We start from the raw sequence: 18,839 nt of genomic DNA on the forward strand, positions 1-18,839 counted from the left end.
GATCAACGTCACATATCAGATATCTCCCTTCACTGCATCTTTACTCTAATACCTTAGATATACATTGATGAAGGTTAGCTCCTTTCCTCTGTCTGCCCGATAACTATATAAATTTATCACAAGTTTATGGTTATATTGTATCTTTGTATGTGTTTGTTGATCTCACCATAGTTGATGAAATTCACTAAAGACTCATCTATCCATGTTTTACAATTCTTTTGATTGGCCAGTTTAAAGATGTCTGGTGTATAACTAATTACAGAGAATGCGAAACATAGCGGTGTTGTGCCCACTTAGCTTTAGGTCTGGTCCATTCCTTAACTATTCAATTTATTCATTTCTGATCTAATATTTGATATCGATATTTTTCCTTATTGATTCATGTATCAATACAAGAGGTATGAATTGATACAAACTATAGATACTTTAATCATGAGCAGTTGTTGACCTCTTTAGTCTTTAAATTCAACATTCATCTGAGACAGCTGATGCTGGCTCGTGTATTTATTTATGTTAGTTACAAATAAAACCTATTGACAATACACATTCGTGTCCTTCTAATTAGCAGAAGGTGACGAACCCACGATCCATGATAAAAGAGTAAAAAACATTTCACATTTGTTCCACATATACGATTTAACTACTTTATAGTGCATCTACTAGCCACTTTTACGCAAAGCTGAGCTGTTTCTTCAAATATGACGGGCTACAGAGGAATATAATACAGTAAATTGTATTGTTTGTTCAAGTCTAGAGTAAAACAATAACCACCAAACAGAAGTAACTGTAGGGACACATCTGAAATATCCAATACGTCTCACATCCAAGCTGAATAGAAATAGATGCAATGCAAGATAGAAACTTCACGCAAAAATGGCTATTAAATCGTACATGGGGAATAAGAGAGAAAATCCTTTTACGCCAATATAATCGGCAGCTGAACGTGCAGGCGGAATCAAACATATTAGCACAGAAACTGCAAGGGGGCAAGTTCCATACTGCATGAGTTAATGGTCATCTTATTAATTTCTAGAATTGAAGTGGATATTTTTAGTAATTTCATTTTTCATCCCCATAAAATATTTCGCGGCATTTGGTTTTTTTTAATCTGTGGGAAGTCCAGTATGAAATATTTGGGTGTTAGTCATCTCTACTCCCATTCCCAGACTTGTTCTATGTAATATTTTCCTTGCACGAGGAGATTGCACTATTTCTTCAGTTTTAAAGATAATGCCATAATGCCTTCCAAATTTAAGTGAAGACATGAACTTGGCAATAGATTGCTCTAAAAAGGCATTAATGTATTGTGAAATAAATGGCATGGATGCCAAGATGAAACCTGCACCTGATCAAGTGGAGCAGGTTTAACTTGCATGAAAGGTTCTATATAAATTACTGATGGCTAACAGGTAGTCCTTTTGGAAGTATTTTTATTTTATTTTGACAAGGATGGGAATGACATACCAACAGAAGATAAAGTATATGTTTATCTTTCTGTAATACACATACTACAAATACAACCAATATGTCAGCACATATAAAACAGCACCATGGTACTAACAGGAGACCTTTTAAAGATGAAAGACCATGAAATTGACATGTGTATTGATAATGTATCATATCGTGAATCGTATCGATACCCGGTAGAGGTGTATCGTTTCACCTGTAGTAAAAATAAGTGTTGCCCAGTGCAGTGAGAAAACTAATTCCGACTTTCCATTGTCCTACAGTTTTTATGTGTGGACTAACCATAAAGAAGCTCAGTGATGGTATAATACATTTTAGACTGATTTTATTGCTGTATTGCCATCATCCAGTTGCTGCCATATCAAAATATAGACCAACATTGTTTCAAAACCAAAAATTTAATAGACGTCGCTCCGGGGTTTGTTTAAAATCAGGGATATGCTTATACTTTTTTCTTTTCCAGTTCCGTACCTTCCGCCCATTCTTTGTGAGTCTAAACTTACCTTATTCCGTCGTTCGTGGAGAGGAGCTCGTTCTACAAGCTAACGTCTTCAATTACATGACACAAGATATGGACGTATGTAGTATTACAAAATATATAGTACATTTTTTATTTTCAAGTCTAGGTTATGGAATATTTTTGTGCCACATTAAACACACCCACCACCCAATGAAATAAAATAAAATTTGACTAATCTCTGGGTTCCTAATGGCATAGTGAAACATATGACTATAAAATACAGCTTCTTAAACAAAAAAATTTGGTTAAACCTAATGTCTAAGAATATTCATATTTTTGTGGCAATTGTGAAATGTTTCCCTTGGATTCATACTAATACATGGTAAGGTATTAACTAACTTTATTTTGATGTAATGGTGAATAATTTATCTTGGAATTCAAACTAATACATGGTAAAGTATCAATGTACTATTTTGAAGAACACTAGTCCACCATAATGTCTTTCTATCATCTTAATTAACATAGTATCTGTTCACTCGTATCTTTAATAGGTTGTGGTGACCTTGGATAAATCAGACGATTTCAGGGTCATTCTACCCTTGGATGCCAGTGGAAACATGCAATACGTCTCACAGACCATCACCAAGAACGTGAAGGTACATTTAAATTTCATACATTAATTTACATATTGTTATTTGGATAATCAGTAGTTTATTTTGCACACATCCGGCATACATCTAAAATTACACTATAGGTATATTTAGCCTAATATTTAACCCTATAAAACTATGATAATTATACAGATATAAAGGACAGTTTAAGGGCTGCTTGGAGAGTGTATTTGTAGATATATATCCCTAGTGCCCAGGTCCCTAAAGTCGATTTACCCGGGGACTGGTAATAGGAGCAACACACACGCGCACGCACACACACACACACACACACACACACACACATATATATATATATTACGTTTTTCATGGATATACTTTGTAAATCAGTGTATTAATGTATATTAAGCGAGAAATAGTGCAGAGATTGCATTTCATTTGTGCAGAGAACCATGCAGCGATACTTGTATATGTACATGTCTAACGCTTATCATGAACAGTTAAAGTATCATAACATGTCTTAATTCAATGCAAGAATGGGGTAGGGGCAATACAATGGACTTCATTGACGTAGCTTTTTTCATACTAAACAGGAACTACTTAAAACAGCCATTCGTATGTAATATTAATTTTTTGGTAAAGAAACCGTTCATTGGTACATACATATAAATGTATCTGAAATCGGCAATGTACGCGTAAATAGTTACCAGTCGAATCTGGTTGTATAAATACTAGTTATTCCATCAACAACGTGCACAAAGATGTTTAATTTCTGCGCAAAGATAGCCTGCACTTACCATATCGCACCAGCCAGCTGGACCACAAAATATATTGTCAGTGGTAAGCCCATCCAACTGCCATTTAACCGGTTCAAATGTACGAGCCAAATCGCAAGAAATATAATGTATTTGGCATACGTTTCCGACTGCCGACCTGCCGTATGAACGAGATATGTCCGATTGATCGGACAATTAAAGGGAACCAGCTTTACTTATGAAGCAGTCCAACAGAGTCAAATCGGCAATGCCGGACCAGTATTCCATTATTGCGATCACTATCATAATTTCAAGTTCATGAAGGTGATGAAATGGAAATGTCAGAACATGCCGATACGACAAAGTAATGGACGGAATTCAGTTCACAGCACCGATAGAGGAAATAAATAGGATTTTGTCTTTGTCAGAATGTCATCCACCACATTCACTCGATTCTGCATACAAGGTCAAGGCTTCAAAAGATGAAGCCAATCATAACGAAATTTCATTATTCGACATATTCCCACAATTGTTGAAGATTGCAAAATGTACTGAACATATCTTGAAGCATTTGCAATCCTGGTAATGCAAGAGCTTCTTTATGGTTAGTGACTTGCATGAATGTTTCTCGCCTCACTGGTAAAATGAACGTTCAGACCTGTTCCCCCATGTATCTTGATGTTGATAAAATGCACAGACAAGTCTTTAACGGTATGTCAGAGTTGGTCATGAACATTGTGTCGATTTCCTCAGTACTAGACTTAGCGCAATTGACAAATTTTTCATTTAGCCGAAATGCCACTAACAGCCATTGCTATGTTTCTATGCTCCCCATCAATTTCAGTTCTCAACTTTCAACAGGTGAGACATCAAGGGACACAAAAGTCGCCCTTTAACTTTCAGTGCAATCTACTATTAAGGCACGATCTCGTTTGAGAGCAGCATATATAACATAGGGCAATTGTCACCATAGAACTCGCAGTGGCAGTTCTCAGCAACGACAGTCGTATGGTTCTATTTTCGCAGGTTGTCAGGGAGGAGAAAGGCAGAGACAGAGATAAACCGTCACCCATGCCATCTAGTGATCAACCCGAGGTGCCAGATTAATCCAGTTTCATGAGATCTGGACCAACCATTCTCAGAAAACAAAGGGCGATCCAAACCGTGTCAAAGGTCTCCTGATTTTGTTATCTGAGCCCATTCACTTTTGTTGTCCTTCTTGCATGAAGAAACTCAACGTGATGCCATGAAGGGGAATACTTTTACACAAGAAATTATAGTTTATCTGCTTGTAAAGGGCAATGGAGAACTCCAGAACATTTCTGGTTACGAAATCCAATGGCAGTTGAGACCAGCAATAGAGTTGCGACAAGTACATGATCAGTATTGACATTTCATATGCGTACCTCCATATAGCGATTCATATGGCCCCAATCTAAGCCCTTTGGTCTTCACTAATGTTTCGGAACATGTGACGGAAATGCTGCAAGTTTTCTGCTCAACACATTTTAAAGCATCCGGTAAATTTGGTTTGTGATTCACGACATGAACAACCTTACTTCCCTCATTTTGTGGTGAATAATCAATATAGAGAAGTTGGACCTTGTTCCTTCTCAACATTTTGGCCCATATTAGTATGAACCCTTAACACTTCAACTTGTTGTCTTTCTCCCAAACGTATCAAAAGAATCGTTCATGCATAAAAAAGAGGATGAAGTTGTATTTTAAAGAAGACGTCATGCCAAGTCATATCCCAATTCAGGACGTCCTCCACAGAGAACGTGGTCGTTCCTGGATGACACAATACAAACACCTAGGTTGGTCTGGTTTTTTCTGTTTACGACATGAACAACCTTACGTCTCTCCTTCTCATTTCAGGGTGGATAATCAATTTTGAGAAATCTGACCTTGTTTTTTTATTCAAGGCATGAAACTTTTAAGACATATTAACTTTGTGTCTTTGTTCTAAAAGCAGCTCATGCGTCGGAAAAAGCATCAATCATGACTTGAGAAATTTTATCACAGCACCTGAGCATAGTCAGTGCGGTGGTGGACCTGTTACAATGACAGTTTACTAATAGACTTGCGATGGTCAGTGTACGTGGATTCTTTAGGAGAAGGCTCTTCATATCATCCTTTTGGAAATGAAATCTAGTCGTACAAGCGTGGGTGGAATATATCCATGGAAATATAGTCAGGATAATGTTGGTGACCTACCTCTTCGTGGAGACGGAGCAATCAGCTGACGTATACCTTCATGTGCACTTCCAATATTACCGGATCTTTTAATTAACTGAGAGTAAATGTGGGCATATACCATTTCTCCAGATGTTGAAGATAATTAGGACATGAAAAACACAGACTACAATAGCTCTGATTGTCCCGCTAAAATCAAACATCTAGGATGAACGATCTGCTCGATTTAACAAAAGGCATATCCAGACTATTTATAGTGGCCTCGAGCAGTTTTAATTTCCACTATTCCATCCTTGTCCAGAGAACTCCTCTTTCACTCATCGATCCTTTATCGGAAAAAAAGTGTTTGGAGCTTCAGTAGTGGAGAGGAACGCGACAGCTGAATATCTTTCATTTTGACGACATAGAAGCGGAAATCTTGTGTTGTCAGTGACTGCTGTCTAGGGCTGTCAACGGGTACCCGGGTACCCGACCGTATTGAAAAACCCGGGTAGTGAAACGTAAACGCGGGTACCCGTAAAAAAAAATCGCCACACTCGCGAACAATGATCATGTACTTGTTGACTATGACAGACTGGCATTATTGAGATTTGCTAAATTCTTTCTGAGTTTTTCTCATAAAAATAAAAAGATTTACAAACATTATATTATCTAGTTTGAATTATTATTATTGTGTAGTGAATACAGTTTGTGGTCTTCTCTCTCTCTCTCTCTCACTCACACACACACACACACACACACACACACACAAAGATGGTTTTAACGCATTACTCTTGACATGTGGTAAAGCTGCTTTACACGCATGCGTGGGTAATTCAAATCTGCGGTCAAAAGCCGATGAATAAACATGGTCTGTTCTAACAAGGACTTATACTTTAAAAAAAGGTGAGTGTTCTAAAGGATTTAACGCGGCTGATCACAGTGATCATTAAAAGTTGGATTATACCTACCATCTGTGTACAAAGGTCATTCTAAATAAATTTATTAATTAATAGCGTGCGGTCAGATCATTCGCAGCTACATCGGTGCGGACGCATCAGACCGAGTAGTGCATTACACGGTTAGCCTCTATCGCCATACAAAATATTAAAGAAATGGGGATAACAATTAGTTGGTCTACGGTTGTACATGTCATTCATGTGCTAACGGGTACCCGTTAAATTTCGCAATGGGTACCCAGGTTGGTTTTTCGTGATTTTTGACAGCCCTACTGCTGTCCTATCATTGATATAGTGCCACTCTCAACATCCATTTCCATTTGACAGATACATTCTCATTCTCTTGACGAAGTTGGCACCTATCACAATCAAGGAATACTTCCCTATAATCTGAGACACGTTCAGTTCAGATTTCATGGAGGAAATGATTGTGGTCGAAAAAAGGTAATCACAGACTTATGATTCAGTAATGACATATCCAGATTATGCGCACTCACATTATTCCCAAATGGAATCTCTCCTCGGTTTTGAAATGGTATAACGCATCGATGTTAGCTGCAGATCCAAGCTTCTGGCAGTTCCCTTCTGCTGTTTCAGTCGTTCTGATGACACAATCTGGTTCCTTGCTAGTATTAGCTTGCAGTTACTAGTAAACCACCAATCACTATTTGTTATCTCTTCTTGATCAGTATCTCGAGAGAAGCAAAACTGCAGAACTGTAACACCATCTGATTTTCCCTGAGATGCATGGAAAATACCTGCATCAACTGTAAATGCCTATTCCATTCTCTGAAGGCAGCATGCAAGACAAAACCCCACAATCGCTGACATCGTGGCTAAAAGGAATTATTTAATTAGTGTAACGCAGGCTTTTCGACTAAAGGTAGTTATTAAATCAGTGTGCCGTTAAATCAATCGCACAGGATCAGGTACCCTAAAGGATATTTCAGCCTCCACATGTCTGGCCCAGAACATTATGTCTCAGTTTCGGAAATAGTGGAGTCAGCTGACAGATATGTCCAGTCTGCCTTCTCTAGTTTTAAGTTGCATGAAATGGCCTCTCTAAGGAGAGAAATGAATGTCGTTGAGTTAACGATAACTGCACAGACAGTGACCACTTCCCATTCATGAAAGCACATCTTAGATCCAGTTATAAATTGTCAACTTTCGCTTCATTCGCCTGGAAACTTTTGATAGTGAGGCAATAATCAAGTGTACAATCCAACAGAGATTTCCCACGCACTTGTATAAATAAATGTTGTGCAAACCTAACACTACGAGAACGTCATCATTTTAGAAGCATAATGAAGCTATTATTGGGTGATACAGGTAGAGGTAGGGTGCTCAGCATTTCCTCCTGCTCTTACATTTTGTAATGTGATAATTTTTTTTAGTAAGTTATGTTTCTCTTATAATACATACTTAATTAAAAAAGATCACACCCATCCCCACAATGTGAGCTTCCTTTAGGGTTCCGCTAAAATATAATAACTGGCACATCCGGATATAATTGTACCCCCCACAAAAAAAAAAAAAAAAAAAGGTAAAAAAAGGGGAGTTAACCTAGAAGAGTTGCTTCCCTTTGTCCATAAAATGAAGAGACAGACAGACCCCCCCCCCACCCCCCCCCCGGTCATTCCTGGAGGGCTGAATTTGGAAGTGGGAGTAACGTTATCCCATTGTAATTTGATCAGGTAAGTATTAATGGAGAAATATAGTTTAATAATAAATTTGCCTTTAGGAAAAGGATATCAACATTCGCATTTTTCCCCTATTTTTCTCTCTTCAAATTCAAGCATTTACGTGCATATCCATTTCACAGTGGAGGAAAAATGGTAGGTCTTACATGCAGAATAGCGTGTTTTGCGAAATGGAATGACATGGAACAGTTTTATGTAAAATGAAATCACAAAAATCTTCTCCTTATTGTATACCCTTAAAATTAATAACATGACTATAAACATTTTGTTTGCTATAATTAGAATCATTAATCAATATATTGTATAATTTACATATTTTAATCATGCTGCCTTAAATGGGAATAAAGGTTATTTGGAAGCAATTCATTATATAAATGGATTTGCGGAAATGAGTCAACATACACATTACCTTTCTTTCTCAATGTTTCCAGCCATTCAATGCTATGTAATTCAAATTTTCTGCAAATATTAGTTATTTAATTATTATTGGTAAAATCTTATCAACACTTTTCGCGGTGTTGCATACTATATTTCATTTCACCCCCATCTCCTAAAAATGCACTGTGTATTTAAGACCTACGCGGAAAATGAATACTCTTTGCAGCTGATTTTCTGCCTTAAACCCTAACAGTGTATTTTTATATAAAACTTTGAATCTCATTTGTATTGGTCAAAATACATAGAAATGTGAAAAATGTGCAGAACCACATGCAAAGCACAATTTCAGTACTTTGGTGTTTTAGAAGGTTTTTCTGGAGTGGGTAGAACAGTTCATCTATATGTGTTTTAATTTATTTCGTAAATATTGGCCTAAATTGGTTGTGAGGTGTATGCAAGTAATAGTTAAGTTGCAACAATAATTCATTTCAAGTGGATAGATTGTAAGTAAAATAAGCTGTGTAAATAGCATGGACAACTTGAATAAATTGGAAATTCGAACTCGGTTCCTTTTTGTCACTTTGACATAACACGTTAGAGTAAGGACCAAGTTCGAATATCCGATTTTGATCGCATTATTTCATTACAGCTCTGACCTGTACATGCTGTACAGTTTTAGTTGCTTCCACATTGAGTAAACTTACAAGATCACATCCTAAATGAATTGAGTAAATTTACATGATTCCATGCTAAATACTTGTTTTCTACAGGTTGCAGCAGGCAAAGCAGAATCAGTCTTTATTCCCATTGTACCTGCAGCCATTGGTAAGATAGATTTATCAGTAAAAGCCCAGAGTGTCCTTGCGGCTGATGGTGTGAGAAGGCAGCTGCTTGTAGAGGTATTGGTTGTTGTAATACTTCAATACTGTATGAGTGGAATTTTTATGTAATTGGTATAACCAGCTCCAAGCAATTGTATTGAGTAGTTTTTAATACAAATGCTGTAATATGTCCCAATTTGTAACTTAACAGGAGGAAATAGGATGTAAGACAGAGGCCTTGTCTTGTCAAGTGCATAACACCAAATGACTGCATATCAGCATGCAACCGAAACGTTAAGTCCATCATTATTGCAATACGATGAAAAAAGCTGATTTTTTATAGCTTTATAAATTTAAGTGTACAGAATCAGGAATTTTGATGAATACTATTCATGCAACAAAAGTAACCTTATTTATTTATTACCACACTTTAAAGCAGTGTTTTTATCCTTTGCATTATCTCTTTTATAAACCTAACAATGGAATTTCTTTAATATGGTAATTTATTTGTCCATAATTGAACCATGTGCAAGTTAGCTATTATTTTCTGCTGCCTCCCCTGTGGTCCATGAAAGGGGGTTAAAATGACCATCTAGGAAAGTTTGAATTGCCATCATAATTTTGAATATGTTTGGCAAAACTTTATGCATTGAGACAACACAAGAAGAGACATGTATGGGAGATTACAGTCTCATGAGAAGGGTGGTGGTTGAGATAATATGGCCAAAGCCTGGTGATTTGAGGTTTTGAGTAATAACAGTGCAATTTTTGTTATTCTCACAGCCTGAGGGTACACACAGGGAGTACAACTATCCTTTCATCATTGCTGCTGGATCATATGTGAAAGTACCCATCATACTGCCACAGAATGTAGTAGCAGATTCTTTAAAAGTGAGAGTAACTGCAATGGGTAAATATGATAAGATTATCAACCTAGTCAGCAAAACAAAATAGATAGTTATATGTCCCACTTTGAATGTGATTGTGGTACATTAGAATAGGTGGACATGGGTAACACCACAATATAGTTGTAATGTGGCCCATCCATATGTAGCGACATCAGAAAGTCCAGATGCCCATCTAGTTAGGTGTTGCATGTATGTGTTTCTTTGACCATAGTTCTAGTTTGATTTTGTAATTTCTGACACGATACCAAATAACAAACTTTTTCAAGATCAGTTCCTTTCATATGTAAGTATGAAAAGTTCCAATCAAAGTCTATCCTGTTGTTTGAGAGTATATTTAAGAATTATGTCCTTTGCTCTGAGTTCAACTCCAGGAGTTGAAGATTACCAAATGGAATTCAACTTTTCAGAAATTCATTTTGGTTGACTTTCAAGTGCATCAGTCTACCACAAACTGAAAAGTATTGTAATTAAAGCACTACACTGCTACATCATACCATTCCTGGAAGGCGATTTCAATGTTGCATGAAAATGCTTTACATGACGTGACTTAGGTCAGGGAGAAAACTTTGCAAACATTACCCCTTGTGATTATATATAATTTTCCTACCGAATATATTTCATTGTGTGGTACCAAATGAATTAAAATTTATCGTTTTGGGTACTGCAAGATGAAATATATGAGTTAATAACTTAGGAAAATAAAATGTTCTTTTTTATTATGTATGTTCCTTTTATATTCGTTTTATGTCTGATATAATTTTTGTGCAACTCTTTTAGTGTTATCTGAGCTTAATGCATTGAAATAATGTGATCAGTTTGCAAAAGGTTGAAATAAACGCAATATCCTTTTCTTTAACGAACATCGTGCAGTGTGTGCATTAAATCCTATTTGGTTTGCATTTAAAAATGCAGAATTTAGATTTCAGTATCTGCATTTCTTGATAATTAAATAGAAATTATTCTCACAAATTTTTTTTCTTCTTAATTTTCTTAAATCTGATTTTGCATTGTTCATGGTTTACCGTTTAAAACAGACTCAGTGGACATGCTGATACACTCTCCAGTGTCACAAACTCAGTAATCATTAATTTTGAATGTTCTTTTGTTGTTATCATTATTATTATTATAGGTGATGTTATGGGACCTACATTGAAAAATTTAGATAATTTACTACAATTGCCAACGGGATGTGGTGAACAGACCATGACAAGTTTCGCACCTGATGTTTTTGTCACAAATTATCTTAACACAACCGGTCAACTAACAGAAGACATCCGGGAAAAAGCACTGATGTACATGCAAAGAGGTAAGTAGATGCATAACCCAACAGAATAAATAATGTTAAGTTTCCAATACAGATTTCCTCGTAAATGTCTTGAACTTTTGTTAATTTTAATTCATACCATAACCCTGTGCATTTTAAACAAGGCGCAGTGTTCCTTGGACCAATTGCTGTCTGTGTGACGTAGAAAGATGTTTTTCATGACAGGTTACACACATATCTTCTTCTTCTTCTTCTTCGTGCCCCAGATGGCAAAGTGGTAGAAGGCACTCACCTTTACAGATCACTGTCATATCACTTAGACCACATGGATTCGATTCTCGTCTCAGCCAGCATGGGTAAATGAGAAAGCTTGCCAGTAGCTTCCTATGGTCCCATTTTTCTTCTCAGGGTTTTCTCTGGGTAAGTGGTTCTTTTTGGGGTTTTCCCAGATTCTTCCTTCAACATATATAATGGTCACCATGTACAGCATATCATGTGCTGAAAATGGTGTTAAAACAGCAAAACCAAATCAAACAATCATGTTCTTGTTCTACTTCTTTGTTGTTGTAGAGTTTAACGCCATTTTCCAGCACACGATAGGCTATACATGGCGGCCAGTATTAATGGTGGAGGAAGAATCCGGGAAATCCCAGAAAGAACCACTGACCCTCGAGAAGCTACTGGCAAGCTTTCTCACATACCCACATTGCCCGAATCCTAGACTCGAACCCACGCAGACAGAGGTGAGATGGCAGTGATCTGTAACGGACAGCGCTTTAGACCACTCGGCCACTCGAGGCCCCACTTCTTTGTATTATTATTATTATTATTATTAGTTTAACAAGTAGTAGTAGTGATATTTTCCATCATACTTTGCACAAGTCAACATTTTAATAATGTTGAATAATGTCTTTTTTCCACAAAACAAATCCTTTAAACATTATTTAACTTTGAAAAGAATCATCAGACCATCAGTTTAAAAATACCCTAAGATATGGTTAAGAAAAAAAAGTATATTTTTGTTGCCACAGATGTAGCTTCCATTCATATATAATATGCTAAATAGTTACTACTGCAAACTAGGTTAGCATCATTCTACATCGGTGTCATGTTTTTAAAGTACAAAATGTTTCATTGTCCGGTATTTGTCGACTGTATAATGGCGATATTTTTAATTTTGTACATGATGTTATGTAATTTGCCTTATCTATCCAACATCATTTTCGTGAACATTTATATTAATGTGTCGTCACAAGGCAATGCAAACTTTTGAATGAAATATGTCCAAAATGTCGCAGGTTAGAGCTAAAAATCACATCAGTGGGGAAGGGTTCAGGAGGGGGGGGTGTGTGTGTGCGTGTGTATGTGTGGGGTTGAGGCGGTCAATTTAAAGACTTTACATTTTCAATTTTCATTCAGGATATCAACGTGAATTGACGTTCCAACACAGTGACGGTTCATTCAGCATTTGGGGAGAAAATGATGGTGTCGGAAGCATGTGGTTGGTGTTACTAGTCTCGTTTCTGTAGATCTATAATACTGTTGGATTTGTTAGAAAGTCATATAGAATATATATTTTACTCATAAATATACTTACATCATAATTTATTGCCACCATGATATCATTCAATGAAGCAAATGTAAAATGTTTTATACAACCCACCGCTTGGGTGGCCTAGTGGTTTGAGCATCTGCCTCGGACATGGAAGGTGGTGGGTTCGATCCCCGGCCGAGTCAAAATGGTAATAACAGCTGCCTAGCTTGGTGCTCACATTAAGAGGTTGGTGTTAGGACTGGTTGGCCTGGTGTCAGGATGTGACTGGGTGGGACATCATGCTACATGTGTGCGGCATGATGCCCCAGTGCTAGACATTGCTATAAATTGTCACACTGCAGACATCATAGCGATATGACTGAAAAATTATTAGAGCTACGTTAAAAATGCAAATCACACACACACTTATAAAACCCCAAAATGTTTTTCTTTACTTAAAGGAATACACGAAAGGTGTTTATGGTTAAAGTAATTATGTGCCGAATATAATTTCTTATTGCTAAGTTGTATCCAGTTTCATACTTTCATTATAATCTGCAATTAAAACCTTATGTCCCAAGCCATATTAACATATAATTTAAAGTATTATACTTTGAAACTACGTGGTACACAAATTCAAAACTCTAGCTTTTCTCTCTCTGTACTTGGTTTTGATTCCTGCCGGCATCGACTTAAAACGGTTTTCGATAATTATTTTCGTTGAAGAACTGATGCTTAATATTCTATACCTCTATTTAGGCTGATTCATTCCAGATTAATATGCTTACAGAAATCTGAAGTAAAACAAATAAAGTTAATTTATATTGCCTATGAATACACTTTAAATAAAAGTTTCATTAAATGCAGGTTGACGGCATTCGTTGTCAAATCCTTCCATCAGGCCAAGAAACACATCTACGTGTCGGAGAATGTACTCACACGAGCTATCAGTTGGATGTTAAACTATCAGAGTTCGGATGGTTCCTTCCCAGCTATAGGAAGTGTTCACAGCAGTATGCTAAAGGTACTCTATTTTTAGTATAAGAATTTCAAGAATTGTAAGAATTATAATTTGAATCCTTTGGCTGTATTACATTTTAGGATTATTCATACTTAAACAAAATAAGTATCTTAGGATGGATATTGCCTAATACAATGGCCCTGAGTCATTTGTCACCCGTCCACATTTAATGTTTTCATCATATTCTCCAGAATGGCTGAGCTCGTATCATTCGAAATTGGTAGCATTGTTTCTCATGATATACTCTGCCAACCTTTTATTGGGGGTGGCTCCATTTGAAATGGTGAAATCAAACAGATTAAAATCCGTTTGACCAATGAGGCCAAAAGTTGGGTACGGACATCTGACGATGGCTCAAGTTAGGAGAACAAAGACAGAAACAGAAGGATTTGTAATAATAGTGAATGACAATAAATAAAATTGTACAACAACATAACATCTTAGTGATGTGTTGAATGCGCAGGAATAAGTAATAAGTAATATACCATCGTTAGTTCATTAAGCTAGTACATTGTACATATAAAAATCAACACTTCAGGTTACCCCATTTATTATGCAGACTTCGTTTATTAAAAATCAGACGAAGATTCATATGAATTGTCGTAGAGCAACAAAAGTAATACTCATCAGACTTAGATACGGTCTGAAGATGTTATTAGTCACATCAAAACTACTACAGAAAGACTAACTCCAAGGAACAGCAGAATACTTCGGAAGTTTCTTGATATCTAATACCATGAGCCAGAAACAGAAATTCAAACTTGCCATCAGGAGGATGTCGAAGATAATAATAATATTAATAATACACCACATCAATGTCCCATGCATGCAGCTTACTTAACATGAATGCAAAGCCATATAGTTTAAATCTCCAATCTTCATTTCTTGTTTTCACATAAAGGAAGAAATGAGTATGAACTGTTTATAACTATGCTAATTTATTATTGGCAATGGATATCATATTATAGATTTCTCTCTTTCGTTCTGATATGTTTAAATAGAAGATGATATTGAGTTGAAACTTGTTTTTTTCTGGAACAATACTGATGTCACCGACACAAAATTATTCAGTTTAAAAGATTCAGTGTACCTGTATAATGTGATTCTAGATGCCATTAAAGTATAATTTACCCATCAAACTGTCTTCCTCAAGAAACTCCATAAAATGCTTCCTTTCACCAGTTCTTTTATTGCTTCCTTTCTGTCTTGATTTTGTTTACTTAATTTGTGGTCTTTATCTGATGCATTTTCATTCACATATATTTTTTACTTAGGGAGGATCATCGGTTGGATACAGTCTTACTGGTTTCTGCCTCATTGCCCTTCTGGAAAATGATGACATCCAAGATGAAGTACGTATATATAATGATGTTGAATGTTACTATTAATATAAAACTTTCAATCTTAGTACGCAGCAGTCCTGGTGGCATGCTTTAATTCTACAAAGTAACATGCAAGAAACAACATGTCTGGTTTTGCTATTGTTATATGGCACAGCTACACAAATGGTCTATTTAGTGCCAATGCAGTTAAAATTAATTGCCTTGCCCAGTGAGACACCGTGAAGGCCGACTACGACTGATTCGATGGTAAGATTCGAACTCGTACACTTTCATTCGTGAATCTGTCATGCTTATTACTTTAAACAGGACCATTGAATGATCAAAGGCTGCACAGAGTTACTTATGTCATAAAAGGTATATGTGTTTAACACATTTTCAGTACACAATACAAATGCCTAGGTCACAGCTTTAAAAGGCACCAAAATAAATATATAAAACCTTATCTTTCATATTAGAGTAAGACGCAGATCATTATAATGCTAGCAGTTATTCTGTGCTCATAATTCATTTTCATTTTAGAATATGAACCAACAGATACAAAGAGCAGCAGCAAGAGCACGTGCCTATCTGGAAGCTCATGTGTATAATATATACAATGTATACGATTTGGCCATAACAAGTTACGCTTTGGCACGCTCAGGCAGTAGCGTTGGTGGGGTACTATTCACCCGGTTGGATAACTTGGCTGTAGTTAAGGGTAAGAAATATAATACATATCATACATATTATCCATTCAGACATACAGTCTATATTTTCTGCTTGAGTTCAACCAAAGTTATGTGGATGTAGGATATTTCATTAGAACTTTGACATCAATATTTACGTTTAAAGTAACCTAATTATACAAGCCAATCAAAATCGACTGGAAATAGGTACGATTGTCTTGACATTTGAGATATGGTAGGTTTAAAAATTAAAATATAGTTGTCTACTTTTATCCAGGTTTGAGCAATAATGTATTTGTATTTAGTTTGATTTAGATTGTGGTACAAGCTATGAAGGGTCTGATGAAACTTAACTCTACCTAATAGTAATCAAACAGTTTGATATAATTTAGAGTTTATTATATTCAAAACATGTTTTGATAATTACATTCTACATTTTAATCAATTACAGTTTTGAAGATTTTGATTTGTTAATTTTAGATGGTCAAAAATTCTGGTCAAGCCGTCCATCGCCCAATATGGTACGTGACCCACTTACCACGCCTTGGTTTGAATATTATATGCAGAGCCCTCCCCTTGACATCGAGATTGCGGCATATGCACTCCTTCACTATATCGAAACCAAGAACTTCGCCAGTGGATTGCCAGTACTTAAATGGCTGACCACACAAAGAAATGCCAATGGTGGCTTCCAATCAACACAGGTATAGAAAGTTGGAGAGAGAGAGAGAAAGAGAGGATGATAGATAAAAACAGTCTGTGGAATCAACGGATGGATGATCTGATGGAGGATTATATGGATACATTCATTGTTACATTGATAAATTCATCGATCGTGGATTAAATGAATGAGTTCTTGAACCTTGAAATGTTCAGATTCACTCAAACTTTGATTACACTTTAGTTTGCATTTATTTCTTGCAGACAACATTGATATTCTTTTCTATTATGGGTGGTATGGTACATACTATCTTTAATTATAAGTGAACTGTGTTTTTATTCCAACAACTTTTTTCAAGGAAGAATTGTTGCCTTTTATAGATTGTAACAGCAACTATGTTAGCGAGTCTTTATTAATTGCGATGTAAACAGTTACCTAGAAAAGGATTGAAAAGCACAAACAATAATATGCTATACAAAACCTTAAATCCCTCAACAGGGTGAACTGACCTATAGCCACAGCAGTGATAACTAATTCCTACTCATTAGAATAGCATATAGTTTTAAATGAATTATTTTAATTTAACAGTTACCCAAATGTGTATTATAATAAATTTTAATGCATTCTAAATATTTAATGAAACATGGTTGAAAATTTTTTTTGTTATGTCCATATTGCTTTAAGTATAAGTATATATATATATATATATATATATATATATATATATATATATATATATATATATATATATAATAGCAGTCAGATGGGTGACCCACAATGGCCTTGCATGCCCGACTAGCTGTTAGTATGACTGTAAATTACGTGATACTCACGCCTTTACGAGCGATAGTGTCGGTCAGCAATCCATATTTCGACACATATTAGGGTTTGATTGCATGCTGTAATACTCTAAGTATTTCACATGGCGTCAATGAAGTACAAAGAATTAATCTCTTTTTCTTGATTTAGCTAAATTTTCGTTCGCATACTAATCATGTCTAGCAAATGGTGGAATGAGATGGGTTTAAAAGAGATAAGTCACGTGATTTCAGATTTTGTTACATTGTGAAGACTTTATAGTCGAATAATTAACTGTCTAAACAAAAGTAAAAAAAATTTGATTAATTGTCATATAATTGCTCGGTGACTTCCCTTTTGCATGCGGTATCAGTGGTCAGTGGTTTTCCAGACTCTTAAACATGCAACAATTGATTTAAAGTTTTCAATATATACATTTTACGTTTAACCTTTTTAACGCAAAGGTAAATGTGTTATTTATACTTATTTTTACAGGATACCGTGCTGGCACTTCAAGCAATGTCTGAGTATGGAAGCCTGTTTTCTAGTGACCTCAATCTACACCTAGATGTTGCCACTTACAACTACACTCACAGCCTGACTGTACAGAAAATTGATGCACTTGTCCTCAAGACTACTGAAGTAAATTTGTTTGCTACATACAGTATACCCTAGTTTTATTCCCTGTATCTTTATAATGTTGGTCTGTCTTCCTCTGTTGCTGTGTGCAGATGGCATATTTGGTTATTTGGCTGTTTTCTGAACGCAATCATTTTCGTATGTTATTTTTATATGGCTATCTATACTTCTCTCCCCTTCCATAAAGAAAAAAAACACATCTTGTAATAAAAACCGATTTGATTCAGATTATAGCTTCTTGACAAATCCTTAAAATGGCATATATGAATAAAATTAGTCTTTGGGCTATTCATTTTGAAAACACTTGGTTGTAAGGCCATGCGATATTTTATGGAATAGCCTTGAGTGTGTTGTGCATCAGCGATTTAATTTATCTGTTATGCGTTGGCTGTGCATAAAAATTGTTTTTTACCCATCTAAAGTCCTTATTTCTGATTAACTTTGGAATTTTGAAATTTCTCAAAAAAGTTTGATAATGAAAGAATAGGCATGTATATTAAAGAAGTGACAACAGTTGAAACCATAATTCTGATTCTATTTTGATAAAACTTGATATATTGACTTACATCACCAAGACCCTGGATGACTTTGATTATGAGCATAGTCCACACATCTTACTGAGATAAATTTGCATAATGTAATCAAGATCTTGCATAAGTTCAATAATATGTAGGATGCAC

At 35.8% G+C, this 18,839-nt stretch overlaps 1 protein-coding gene across 2 annotated transcripts in view; it reads left to right on the top strand.

Annotated features, from left to right (window-relative positions):
* The window catches only part of LOC149803784 (CD109 antigen-like), an 81,003-nt gene that overhangs the window by 42,462 nt on the left and 19,702 nt on the right, over nt 1-18,839 (top strand). For both annotated transcript variants that reach the window (XM_089953581.1, XM_089953580.1), the window contains exons 21-31: nt 1,931-2,044; nt 2,479-2,583; nt 9,276-9,404; nt 10,110-10,236; nt 11,364-11,540; nt 12,918-12,999; nt 13,900-14,056; nt 15,328-15,405; nt 15,916-16,093; nt 16,542-16,765; nt 18,016-18,162. In XM_089953581.1, the coding sequence (XP_089809707.1) occupies nt 1,931-2,044; nt 2,479-2,583; nt 9,276-9,404; nt 10,110-10,236; nt 11,364-11,540; nt 12,918-12,999; nt 13,900-14,056; nt 15,328-15,405; nt 15,916-16,093; nt 16,542-16,765; nt 18,016-18,162 (1,518 nt within the window). The remainder of the gene's footprint in view (nt 1-1,930; nt 2,045-2,478; nt 2,584-9,275; nt 9,405-10,109; nt 10,237-11,363; nt 11,541-12,917; nt 13,000-13,899; nt 14,057-15,327; nt 15,406-15,915; nt 16,094-16,541; nt 16,766-18,015; nt 18,163-18,839) is intronic.

Source organism: Sinohyriopsis cumingii, chromosome 3 (assembly GCF_028554795.1).
Source record: "Sinohyriopsis cumingii isolate HCF-2022 chromosome 3, ASM2855479v2, whole genome shotgun sequence".
In the NCBI taxonomy this organism is placed as follows: Eukaryota; Metazoa; Mollusca; class Bivalvia; order Unionida; family Unionidae; genus Sinohyriopsis; species Sinohyriopsis cumingii.